At 39.9% G+C, this 12,125-nt stretch overlaps 1 protein-coding gene across 7 annotated transcripts in view; it reads right to left on the reverse strand.

Moving 5' to 3' along the window:
* Window positions 1-12,125, reverse strand: part of enah (ENAH actin regulator) — a 92,658-nt gene that overhangs the window by 31,785 nt on the left and 48,748 nt on the right. For 6 of the 7 annotated variants that reach the window (XM_086018258.1, XM_086018256.1, XM_086018254.1 and 3 more), the window contains exon 4: window positions 1,554-1,626. In XM_086018258.1, the coding sequence (XP_085874384.1) occupies window positions 1,554-1,626 (73 nt within the window). Of the gene's footprint in view, window positions 1-1,553; window positions 1,627-3,106; window positions 3,401-12,125 lie in introns of those variants that run through there. The other variant, XM_086018259.1, reaches the window with a different exon arrangement.

Here is a 12,125-nt window from a genome sequence, read left to right on the forward strand (position 1 = left end):
GACAAAATGGCCACCCCCAGAGATGGCTTAAAATGGGTGGATTAACTCTTATTCCACAAACGCAATATTTATCAGAATGCCTTGTTTCAACGAGTGGGCTTGCATAGAACATATTGTTGAAAAAATATGTTTGGGTTGACTTCCCCTTGAAACAAACGGAATAAAATACAGTATGCATAACCACATTCGTAAGACGTGGATGTGTGAATTGCGTCCCCACGTGGACAAAAAGAATACCTGCACCCTACATGCATACACAGGATGGTGAAGTGAATTTATAAAACTTTAAAATACATATTATGAGATCATAAAACCACAAATACTTGATCACTACTGTGTGGCTTTTGTCCATTGCGAGAGCGGTCTAGAATGTAACCGTCGCTATAAACGAAGGATTAATATATCAAATTCCCCAAACAGTCAGCAGAGCTTCCACCCACCCACCATCGACTTGCAATACCCAATAATTAATCTATTGATCTACTTTGTTTTAACTAGAAATAGCACGCTGTCATTTGTGATACAAATTAAGACTATGTTGTCAAAAAAGGGAACAAATGGTTGGGACTGTAATTTTTCACAGATGTTCTTTGTGAGTCAGAAAGTAAATACAAACAATATGCTGTTAAACAGCTCCAAGTCTGCTGTCTGTTTCTGAAAATGTTGGTTGGTTCCAACTTTACATTTTGGGAGGAACAAAGGACAGAATATCACCATTCTATATTCTACTTTGTACATTCTTCACTTTCTCTGCCACTATGGCTATTTAAAGTGTCCATCAGCAGACAGTAGATGACATCGGCATCTGATCGATTGTATGTGTGTGTATGAGAAAAAGAGGGAATGGAAAGCAGCCAACATCATGAGGCACACATACTTTAACTTCCTGGCAGTTGACCTAAAAAAAATAGCCAATCCATTGAGTCACACCTCAAGAATGCATTAGTAATGACGACATGTCATACTATTAGTTATGATTAGGTTTGCATGGGGGGAAACCAGATCTCTTACACTTGTAAATTTAGTATTAACCTTATTTTAGTGGGACGATGACATCATACAATGACTAATTAACATTTCTATCTTTCAATGTCAATTGAACAGAGAACACGATATAAACACACTCTCAGTAACAGATTTTAAAGGGAAATACTTCAGCAGCACTCTGTAGGAGAGATGTTTTGGTCATGCTATGTTTCATCAGTTTCATTCGAATTGCCTTCACTTCAGTCCCGAATTCTAAACGATGATAATAATGGGTTTTAAGTATTCCGTTGATTGTGTGGAACTAATAGTTAATTAATCATGCATTGAAGCAAAGAAACAAGGAGTGTGGGTCAGTATCCGCCACTGACGTAAAGGGGAAGTTTTTGTTAGATTGGTTAACATGTAACCCTGATATCCACATGGAGTCATGGCCTTATGGCTCACTAGGTGTGAGTTACAAGTTTCATGCCCTTGTCCGGGAGGGACCATGGTCTCTCAACTTCTAAAAGAAGGAAAGGTGATAACGCAAAAAGGAGAACAAACAATGTCTGAAGTGTGAGCCTTACCTTCTTCGAAGGTCAATTTCCTCTGGTGTGGGGCCATTCTGAACATGGGGTGACTGCCTGGGCAATGTGGGACCTGTAGATGGCAAAACGCAGATTAATAAAGCTATACAGGTGTGTCAGAAAGGTTCCAGGACTGACAACACTCAAGATATATTTCAAACACAACTACGAGTTTTCCCCTTCATTAAGTGCACAAGAATAGGCGACGTCACCATGACAGCACATCTACTCGCACTGCCCTGAGCATCTGACAATTCCTGGCTGAGAAGAACACCGTTACAAACTCCCTATTTACCAGATCTGTGTGCGATTCTATAGATGATTTCAAAAGAATCCTTCCAGGAGTGTATGAAGGTGTGGCAGAGGAGGGGAATACCAACCAAAGGCAGTATATCCAACCGTTGTCTAAAAGCACATAAACCAATACATCAAACAAGGGCAATAGTCACTCTGTGCAAGAAGCATTTGGCAAGGGCCCGGGCCCACTGTGACAACGCTGCCTAATTTACACTTGCTAATGAGCTAACCTTTCTGCTAAACCTAAACAGGAGCAGATGGACCCACATGGTGCTCCCTCACACACTGTGTCATAAATAAACATACTAACACAACAGCAGGAAGAGTCATGATTAAAGCAGAAGTCAACCCAAACAATTTTTTTTTCAAGAATATGTTCTATGCAGGCCCACTAATTGAATACATTATAATTGCATTTATGGAATATGACTTATACAAAAGGCACCCGTTTTTAGCCATCTCAGGGGGCGGCTATTTTGTCACTTCTGTCGACTGAAAATGACATCACAGTTGGTCAGGGGTGGATTAACTCTTATTCTACAAATGCAATATTTATCAAAATGCCTTGTTTCAACTAGTGGTCCTGCATAGAACATATTCTTGAAAAAAATATGTTTGGGTTGACTTCCCCTTTCAAAGGGAAGCACCACGCACCGCGGTAGGTATTGAAACCGGTGCTGACCGTCTATTAGACAGATCAGATAAAACACAGAATACTTCTGAGCTAAAGCAAACGGTCCGACTGTTCTGTATAGGAAGTTATGAATTCCATAATATCTTTTATCTTATTTTATTTTCTCTTGGGAGACCACAGCAATTGATGATGGTTTAAAATGTGTGAACCAATGTTACCGCAACTGATATAAAAACATAAACACTCAGAAACACAGGCCAGATGCCCTTCGAGACTGAAATTAGCATTTTCTCCTTCTGCCAGGAACATCTTCCTGCACTGCTTCTATGTGTGTAATTGTGTTACTGTCTGTTCTAATAGAGCTTGCGCACAAATAACATCTCAGTACATCAAAGAACCGAAGCGTTCAAAACTGCACTGGTGGACAGGTCATGTTCATTAGTCTATCAGAATGCAGAATTAGTAATAGAAACCAGTAGGATGAAGTAGTAACCTAACCATACAATAAAGTAACACATGCTGTTTCCACAACTAGCAGTACTTCCATCCCAAATCACGCCAATAAGTACAAAGCTGGCACTAATACAGATCATCAGTAGCCTTCTCTGTTCTGTGTACATACATGAAGGCAGCAGTAGTGTGGGCCTCTTCTGGCAGCAAACAAAGCTCCACAGGCCATGTGGGGTCCTGTCTGACCCATTTCCATGTCTCTGTGCAAATTCCATCCCGCTGCTGCTAGCGCCACTCACTCGCCCGGCAGCTCCAGTACATTCCTGGGAGCTCACATCCAAAACCATAGCTGAGCCGTCAATTTCCCGTGTGGCTCAACTCTGCGTGACCTCAGGTTGCCTGCCACCAAAATTTGAAAAAAAAATCCCCTCATAGATGATCAAGCCTTCCTACATGGCAGAATACTGGCAAGGGTGTACGCGCTGTGCCGTCAGGTGCCTCCATTCTCTGTTTGTAGAATATTAAAGATGACGCACAAATGCTGGGTGTGGTTACTCTGTGCTGCTTCTCCAATAGAGTACAGTTGTTGGAAGCGAAGGGAGAGGAGAAGGAGGCGAGGAGAGTAAAATGGATGGATGGATTTACATATCTGTAAAATAGAAAGCTGCAGAAAAAAAGATGTGGATGGGGTCCAGAGGAAGGAGGAGGAAGAGATAGATGGAGAGAGAAAGTAGGAGGAAGAGAGAAGGAGAGATCTCCTCTTGATGGGTTGGTACTTCCTGGACACAATTTATTATTCATACAGTGGATAACAGGAAGGATACATAACTAATGTCCCTGATATAGATTCTGTGTGTTTGTATCTTCAATTTGGAACATTAACCAAACAGACAAGAATTAAATTAACTAACAATTGGGAATCAAGATTGAACATGTAAAAAAACACAAAGGAAATCAATAAAGTAAATGTGAATTTCCTCAATCCCTTTCAGATCGACGCAGTGTTGACTCCCCATTTGTGACGAGGGGTTGGTGCCCTATCAGATCTTGCAGATGTCACTGTTTTTCTGTGTTGCAAATATGAACAATATTTTATTTTTAATACACAATTGGGATGTCATTTGAGTATTAAATGTGCTTATAAAGGCACTTAATTTGAGGAGGGAGGAGACTCTCAGAGTTTATCCTCCACACAACATTGTTATCATTAATCAATGGGGGCCAAATCATAAGCGGGCCAGGAAAAACAACAAAACATTTTTTTTTAAGATTTTACACATCACTATGTTGTTTAATACTTCAAGCGGAAGTCAACGCAAACATATTTTTTTTCAAGAATATGTTCTATGCAAGCCCACTAGTTGAAACAGGGCAGTCTGATAAATATTGCGTTTGTGGAATAAGTGTTAATCCAGTCGTTTTTAGCCATCTCTGGGGGCGACCATTTTGTCTTCTGTTGACTGAAAATGACATCACAACTGCTCACAACGACCAATCACGGCTCAGATTCAGAAAACAGGCCAGCCGCGATTGGTCGTTGTGAGCAGTTGTCATGTCATTTTCAGTCGACAGAAGACAAAACGGCCGCCCCCAGAGATGGCTAAAAACGAGTGCATTTTGCTGCTTAACTTATATTCTACCAATGCAAAATTAATCAGAATGCTGTGTTTCAACTAGTGGGCCTGCTGGAAACATATTCTTGAAAAAAAAAGGTTTGGGTCGACTTCCGCTTTGAGGTAGGATTTTTCCTGCCAAAATTAATTACTGTACGCTTATACAAAGGTCAACAATTTGCACCTCATGGTTGGTGTAACATTAATCATCTCATCCATTCATCTTCCTATTTACTCACCTAACCATTCACCCATCTAAGAATTAGCATCCTGATGCCAGGTTTAAAATATGAGGTGAAGGAGATTTAGTGGACACCAGTGGAAAGACTCAGTCTTGACAATTGGATTGAAGGACAGCGTCAATAGCTTTCCTTTTACCCAGCCATCCATGTAATCAGCAGAGAAACAATCTGTCATCAAGCCTGCCAATCATCTACAGTAATATGTGTCACTGGGGAAAATGAATGGATGGAGTATTTGAAACTCAGAGGGAAAGTATGCATGCCATGCCATGCCCTAAATATAATTCACGACGTTCCAAGTTTTGTGTTTTTCGGCATATGCTTTGATCTTAACTCCCCGACAGTATCCTGAGCGTGAACAATTCAACATGTGACCCTGGCAGGAAGCGAGCTTATTAACTCAACCCATACGTATACAGATGTAACTAGTCAGCCCTAGCGGGGAGACTCCTCCATACAAAGGAAATTCCATACGTCCTCATGCTGTCAAAGCTACACATGCAGGTTTATTTAGACTGGCAAGCAAAGACAGCTGGATGACAGTGTGAGGTTCCAAATATCATATTTACCTCATAACATCATCGCATCCAAGACTTACTGTTGGGTAAAAATGACAGCCTCGATAGTTAAAGACGAAGTTTCAATGTAGGGAATGTGCCTATCCAATGATTTCTCTGCAGCTTTCCTAATATAAAATGTCTCTTTAAGGTCAATCAATAACCATTATGTTGGAAAATGGACTCCCTGGCACGTCTAGACCTCCTCCTCTTTAGTCTGGCATCCAACTCTTTCCATCTTTTTTTTTTTGTAGTCTTCCTACTTCTGTTCAGTGATTCCATTTACTTTGAAATAACCTTGCTATTATGCATGAGCCATACTGATATGAAATCTGAAAAAAGGGCTGCCTGTGATCTTTAATGGAATTCACTGATGATAAACTATGCCCTCACTAAAATTAATGAATTTAACTTTTGAGTTCAAACAAAGATTTGAAATGATTCAACAAATGCATCTTAAAGAGGGCCAATGAAGGCAATGAAGTATATATATATATATATATATATATATATATATATATATATATATATATATATATATATATATATATATATTAAAAAAAAAGATAAGTTGGGGGGCATCCAAACCTCATCGCGAAGAACACGTTTTTTTAAAAAAAAACACTATAAGGAATCAAACTGACCCGCAGGTCATGTCATCTTTGAGCAAAGCAATTTTGGTGCAGATTGACCGCCGTTTGACACTGTTAGTAAATGTATGATTTTGAATGAACAAATTGTGGCCGGTTCCTCCGCTGACACCCACCAAACCGTTGGAAGAGGGAGGGGGGCGTGCCTATGTTGCTGAGCAGATAGATTTAATGACTTCTCCTTAGCAAATTGAGTTTCATTATCTTGATTTTGAAAAAAATTAATAAAAAATTGAGCGAAAAATGGGCCATCCCTGCAAAATACATCATTTAAACATGATCCCCTTTTCCCACCATTAGCTACACACATATCTCGACTTGTCATCAGTTAACCACAGAGAATATACACAAACAACCAATCACATCCAAAATCACATCTATGTCCAATTTAGAGACAACACATTCTTTAGAATGTAGGAGGAAGCCAGAGTAACTGTAGAAAGTCTCATCAAAGTCATTGAGATGATGTACTGCTAGCACACTTTGCAACCTACAGCCATATGTTGTTGTCCTCCTACAATGTCCGATATTCCACAATGTTATTTTGAATCTCAGGGGAGTCAGGGTGTCGTGGAATGGGGTCGCATCCCAATTGACACATCTACTATCATATTGCTAAGCTATAACGACACCATATGGAAGTCATTTGATTCCATCTGCCTGGTGAGACTAACTACAAGAATATACATGACGAGAGAACCATAATGCTAAATGCAGAGCAAGTGACACGGCCTGCAAACATGGACTTCAAGTTTCAGATGCCAGACCGATTACATGACCAATCGTGGTTCATGTACCGGTAAACACTTGTTCGGTTACTGAGGTGTTAGGGCACAAGGGGTAAGTTCACATGGGGCTAAACTAAACAATAGCTAGGTGAACACAGCAGATGATGATACATATTCACAGTTTCAAAGATTAGATTTCATGTGGTAAGAAAAAATAAATAGACACTCAGCTGCAAATCGCGTCATGTCCCTCTGAGTTTGTCAAGATCGGCAAGGAGGAAAAATGTCTAAAAGCTGCATTTCTACAAAGGTTAAAATTTAAAAGTAGTATATATTTTACAATTTAAAAAGTAATAGCAACTGGCTCGGCTTCACCAAGGAAATTGTGGGATTGAAGGACAGTTTTGGTATCCAAGGGTGACACATGCTTAAAAACATGGATCATGTTTTCACTGGTTGTTTAGCGCTGGACATTTTTAACAGGATATACAAGTAAAAATTGCGGACAGCAACAAAAGGTGACAAAGTTGCATTCGTTGCCATTCGGTTATTGTTGCCCAGTTATTTATTTGAATTCAACTTAATTTGGTATCATTGGTCAAACTCTTGAACGTATTGCATATACTGTGGACAGATGTAACAATCTTTACAGATTATGTCATTGATAATGAGTTCAACGTAACAACATTAGCCGTGACCGAGTAAGCTATAAAAACAGAATCATGCTAAGGCCTTGGATTACTATTCAAATTGGATTTTCATTTATTAACCCAAAATATATGTTTTAAATGACTTGCCCAAAAAATGTGAAAAAGTGCTATTTGTGAAGCACTATGTGTTGATTTTAAAGTATAAAAGGTAAAGGTCTGATTGATTGACTGATTAGTAATCAAAACTACTCTGAGGAAAATCCAATAAAGGATTTTTTTGTCCACTCACTCCCACACTTAACTCTTAAGTATTTATTTAATAAAATTTAATAATTGTAGGAATCAGAAGCTATAGACATAACATTTGTCTTTTTTTCATGTTGTATGCATGTAACACACTTCTAATACTAACCTGATTCAGAGAATAATTGGACCAACGGATACAAAACTGGTGACATCGTTCTTTGCAACAGTTTTGGTATTTAGCGGTTGACCGAAAGAAACATTCAGTTCTGGAGGGAATGTAGGAAGTAAAGTTGTGCAAGCAAGATTCCGAATGGAAGTAAACGCCACAGCAAAAATATGATCTCATACTGGATTCCCATAGCCGGCAACACAACGCGGTAGTGGTTAGCATGTCTGCATCACAGTCAGCTCAGGCCTTTCTGTGGCTTCCTTTCATATTCCAGAAACAAGCATTGTAGGTAATTGAAGACTTATTTAAGGTGTGAGTATGAGTGTTAATAGTTATTACATGTGCAGGGTAATTGACTGGAAAACCAGTTCATGGTTTATCCCTCGTCTCACCTAATGTCAGGTGGGAAAGGCTCCAGCTCACTAGTAACTGTAATTAGGACAAGCTGTACAGAAAATGGTTGCATGGATGGACAGAGAATTATAGACTTCTAACTATTACATGAAATTTAAAACAAGAGTTCAATACAGCCAGAGAGTTTCTCCCATCACATTAAAATGAAAACGTATTCATTGATCTTTAATTTTCAGAGTCAATTAAATACCTTTTATTAAAGTGGAAATCAACCGAAAGATATTTTTTTTCAAGAATATGTTCTCAGCAGGCCCACTAGTTGAAACAAGGCAATCTGATTAATATTGCGTTTGTGGAATATGAGTTAAGCAGCAAAATTTACCACTTTTTAGCCATTACAGGGGGCGGCCATTTTGTCACTTCTGTCGACTGAAAATGACATCACAACTACTCGGGGCTCAGGTAACAATTAATCACGCTCAGCTTCAGAAAACAGGTCCCTTCCTTGCAATCAAAGGCTGGATTCCTGGATGTCTCGAAAAGATTATACTGAGCGATTATACTGTGCCTTGGGGGTTGTTAAAGGGACGGTGGGGTGGCCATGTTTTCAGTAACAAGTTCATTTTATATATTTTTTTGATCAGGAAAATGAAAAGAGTTGTCATTTTCTATTTTATTAATAAATTTGGGAGAAATTAGGAAATAAGTGACCCCATGAATAACGCCCCTTGTTAATGAAGAGAATGGCCGCGCCCCCTAGCGTTCCATACCTGTTCGGCCGGAGTCACGGGAGTAACCGATTCCAAACTCTCCATTAGAAATCATTGTACTTTCATTGCTTATAACGTCCAAAAACTGTGATTAATTGGCACCAAACTTTATGTGGAAATCTCTACTAATGCCCACTTCAACATATCAAAAGGATTAACCTCTCCGTGGCTGATTTATATGAGAATGTGGAAATGTGGAAGTGAGCAGAGCTACATAGATTTAAGCTGGGACCAGCGCACACTGCTTCTTTGCTTAAAGAAAAAAAAAACACTGCTTCTTTGCTGATCACGGTTAGGACGGGCTAGGCATTAAACATGAGTCAGGATATTTACAGAGACTGAAGTGGAAATGAGACGTGCACATTTATTTGAATGAGGAATGGCCCCAGTTTTTCAACTGACAACACGCCGTCCAATTTGGAACGTAAACAGCCGAAAAGGTATGTTCCAATGCGGCCACACTCGGTTGTGGAGTCAGCCTCGCTGGAACATTTGTTCGCTGAACATTGACGCTTGTTCGATGAGTGCTTAATTCACTCTCTGGCGGCAGCAAGCGGTGTCTTGGCGACTGCATTTGCATTTTGGTGGCGATCGGTCGCCGTTTTAGACAACAGAACTGACAAAGCGAGCAATATTACCACGCTTGGCTCCCTCCCGTGACGTGGACAGCTGAGACCGAAAACACAACATAAGCCACGCCCCAAAAAGGGGCGGGGAAATTTGTCGTAAATGTGTAAACGGATGTGCATCCCAGGCTTGTTGTGGACTAACTATATTACTGGAATACTTTTACTGGACCTTTGTCGACGTAATATGATCATTGATGATGGATTATGAAATTGTGTCGGACATTTATGTGGCTGAAATGGTGAGTTCCTTATTTTTTGTGTGTTAGCGATTGTTTGACTTAAATGCTCGCCCAGCCTGCAGATATGATTGTATATAATGTTTGGTATCATTCGAAACTCAGTTTTCTAACCATATATAACATGCCCGAGAATGCTTTGAAGTTGTTCTGTATATAGCAAATTCCCCGGGGGCACGACACGAAAACCCACAGGTGGGCTGATGGACCTGCAATAACATGTGAAATGATATACAGGTAATAATGTGTTAATAATTTCACGCATAAGTCGCTCCAGAGTATAAGTCGCACCTCCGGCCAAACTAGGAAAAAATGCGACTTATAGTCCGGAAAATACGGTATACCAAAAAATGTCTTTGCAATAAAGTGTTCTATGTGCCTTCACTAGTCTAAACACACCATTCTGTATAATATTGTGTTTGTGGAATATGAGTTAAGCAACAAAATCCACCCGTTTTTAGCCATCTCAGGGGGCAGCCATTTTGCCACTTTCTGTTGATTGAAAATGACATCACAGGTGCTCAGGGCTCAGGTAACAACCAATCATGGCTCACCTGTTTTCTGAAGCTGAGCCATGATTGGTCATTACCTGAGCCCTGAGCTCCTGTGATGTCATTTTCTGTCGACAAGAAGTGGCAAAATGGCCACACTCAGAGATGGACAAAAACGGGTGGATTTCGCTGCTCAACTCATATTTCAGAAACGCAATATTAATCAGAATGCCTGGTTTAAACTAGTGGAGCTGCATACAATATATATTTTTTAATGAATTCTTTGGGTTGACTTCTGCTTTAAGGAAACTTATTTTTTTAAAGAATATGTTCTATGCAGACCCACTAGTTGAAACACAGCATTCTGATTAATGTTGTTTTTGTGGGATATGAGTTAAGCAACAAATCCACCCGTTTTTAGCTATCTCCGAGTGTGGCCATTTTGTCACGGCTCAGATTCAGCAAGCAAGTCAGCCGTGATTGGTCGTTGTGAGCAGTTGTGATGTCATTTTCAGTCGACAGAAGACAAAATGGCAGCCTCCAGAGATGGCTAAAAACGAGTGCATTTTGCTGCTTAACTTATATTCCACAAAATTAATCAGAATGCCGTATTTCACTTAGTGGACCTGCTGGCAACAAATTTATGAAAAAAATATGTTTGGGTTGACTTCCACTTTAAGTTAGACAACTGCACGTCTACGGTAAAGTAAACATTGTTAGCTAATTTAATATAGGCTACCACCGCCAGTTAGAATTAACTATCTCTCCGCAGGTGGTTAGGGAGAGGGAACATAGAAACAGCAACTTGTGCACTTTCAATCGCTCTACTGAACTAGTGCAGTAAAAATAGGCACATTCTTAGATGTCCTGTTGACCTCAACTGACACCGTCACTGAACAACGGAGTGGCTAACCTTTAGTAAGGTAACAGCCTACCAATTCTACATTTTCATATACTGATGTTTACTTCATTCAACAGGCCAGGCTCACCTTTAAAAGATACACACACACACGCAACGTCACAGATACTCCAGTGTAGAACATGGGGATGACGACCCCAAGTGGACAAAAATAAGACCTGCGTCTCATATGCGCATTGTATTAGTATTCTGCAAAAAACTTCATCAAACTTAAAAAAATGTTAAGATGTAAAAATTGCGGCATTTATTCCCTTTGTCTAATGTTCGTTGTCACTCAGTTACGCACATTAATAGAAGCAGTGAGTCAAGGTCTATTCACAAGCAAAGCAAACGTCAAACCACTTTTACTCACTTCTGAGGTAGATTTGAGCACGACTAATCTTTTGATGGTCCTCATAGAATCTCTGAACTCTTTCTACAGCTGGCATGGTGAGATTTTTAGGAACTGTTTGTTAACGAGCAGCAATGGTTACGCTAAATAAAATGAAAATTGGTCGACCTCTGACTTGTCTGACTCCATCCCTCTACTTCATTAGCTTGCTACTTCCGGTCCGCAAAACTGTCAAATAATGTCACTATCTGCTCTTCTTGCACACCTTTATCACTGACTTCTTTCCTCCTTATCTGTTTCTGTCTTAAACCTACTTCGTTTTCTTCCTTCTTCCAGTCCCTAAGCGCTGTTGTCCAGCAATGTCGTAGTGTGTAGTCTGCCACTTTGGGATATTCAAGCCGAGACTTTATGCTCAAGAAAAAAAAAATAGGGCAGCCAGAGTGGGGGTGGGATTCTTCTAATATAAGTTTGCTCACATGCTGTCATGATCCAAACTCTAAAAATGTTTACTCCGTGCTTTCAAACACATGACCTGTAAAATAAAACTAGCAGGCTGTTTCTATGGGCTTGAAGAGGATTCTCTGGAAGTCTACGCACAAACAGCTG

Source organism: Filicampus tigris, chromosome 20, assembly GCF_054856515.1.
Source record: "Filicampus tigris isolate MCC_2025a chromosome 20, RoL_Ftig_1.0, whole genome shotgun sequence".
In the NCBI taxonomy this organism is placed as follows: Eukaryota; Metazoa; Chordata; class Actinopteri; order Syngnathiformes; family Syngnathidae; genus Filicampus; species Filicampus tigris.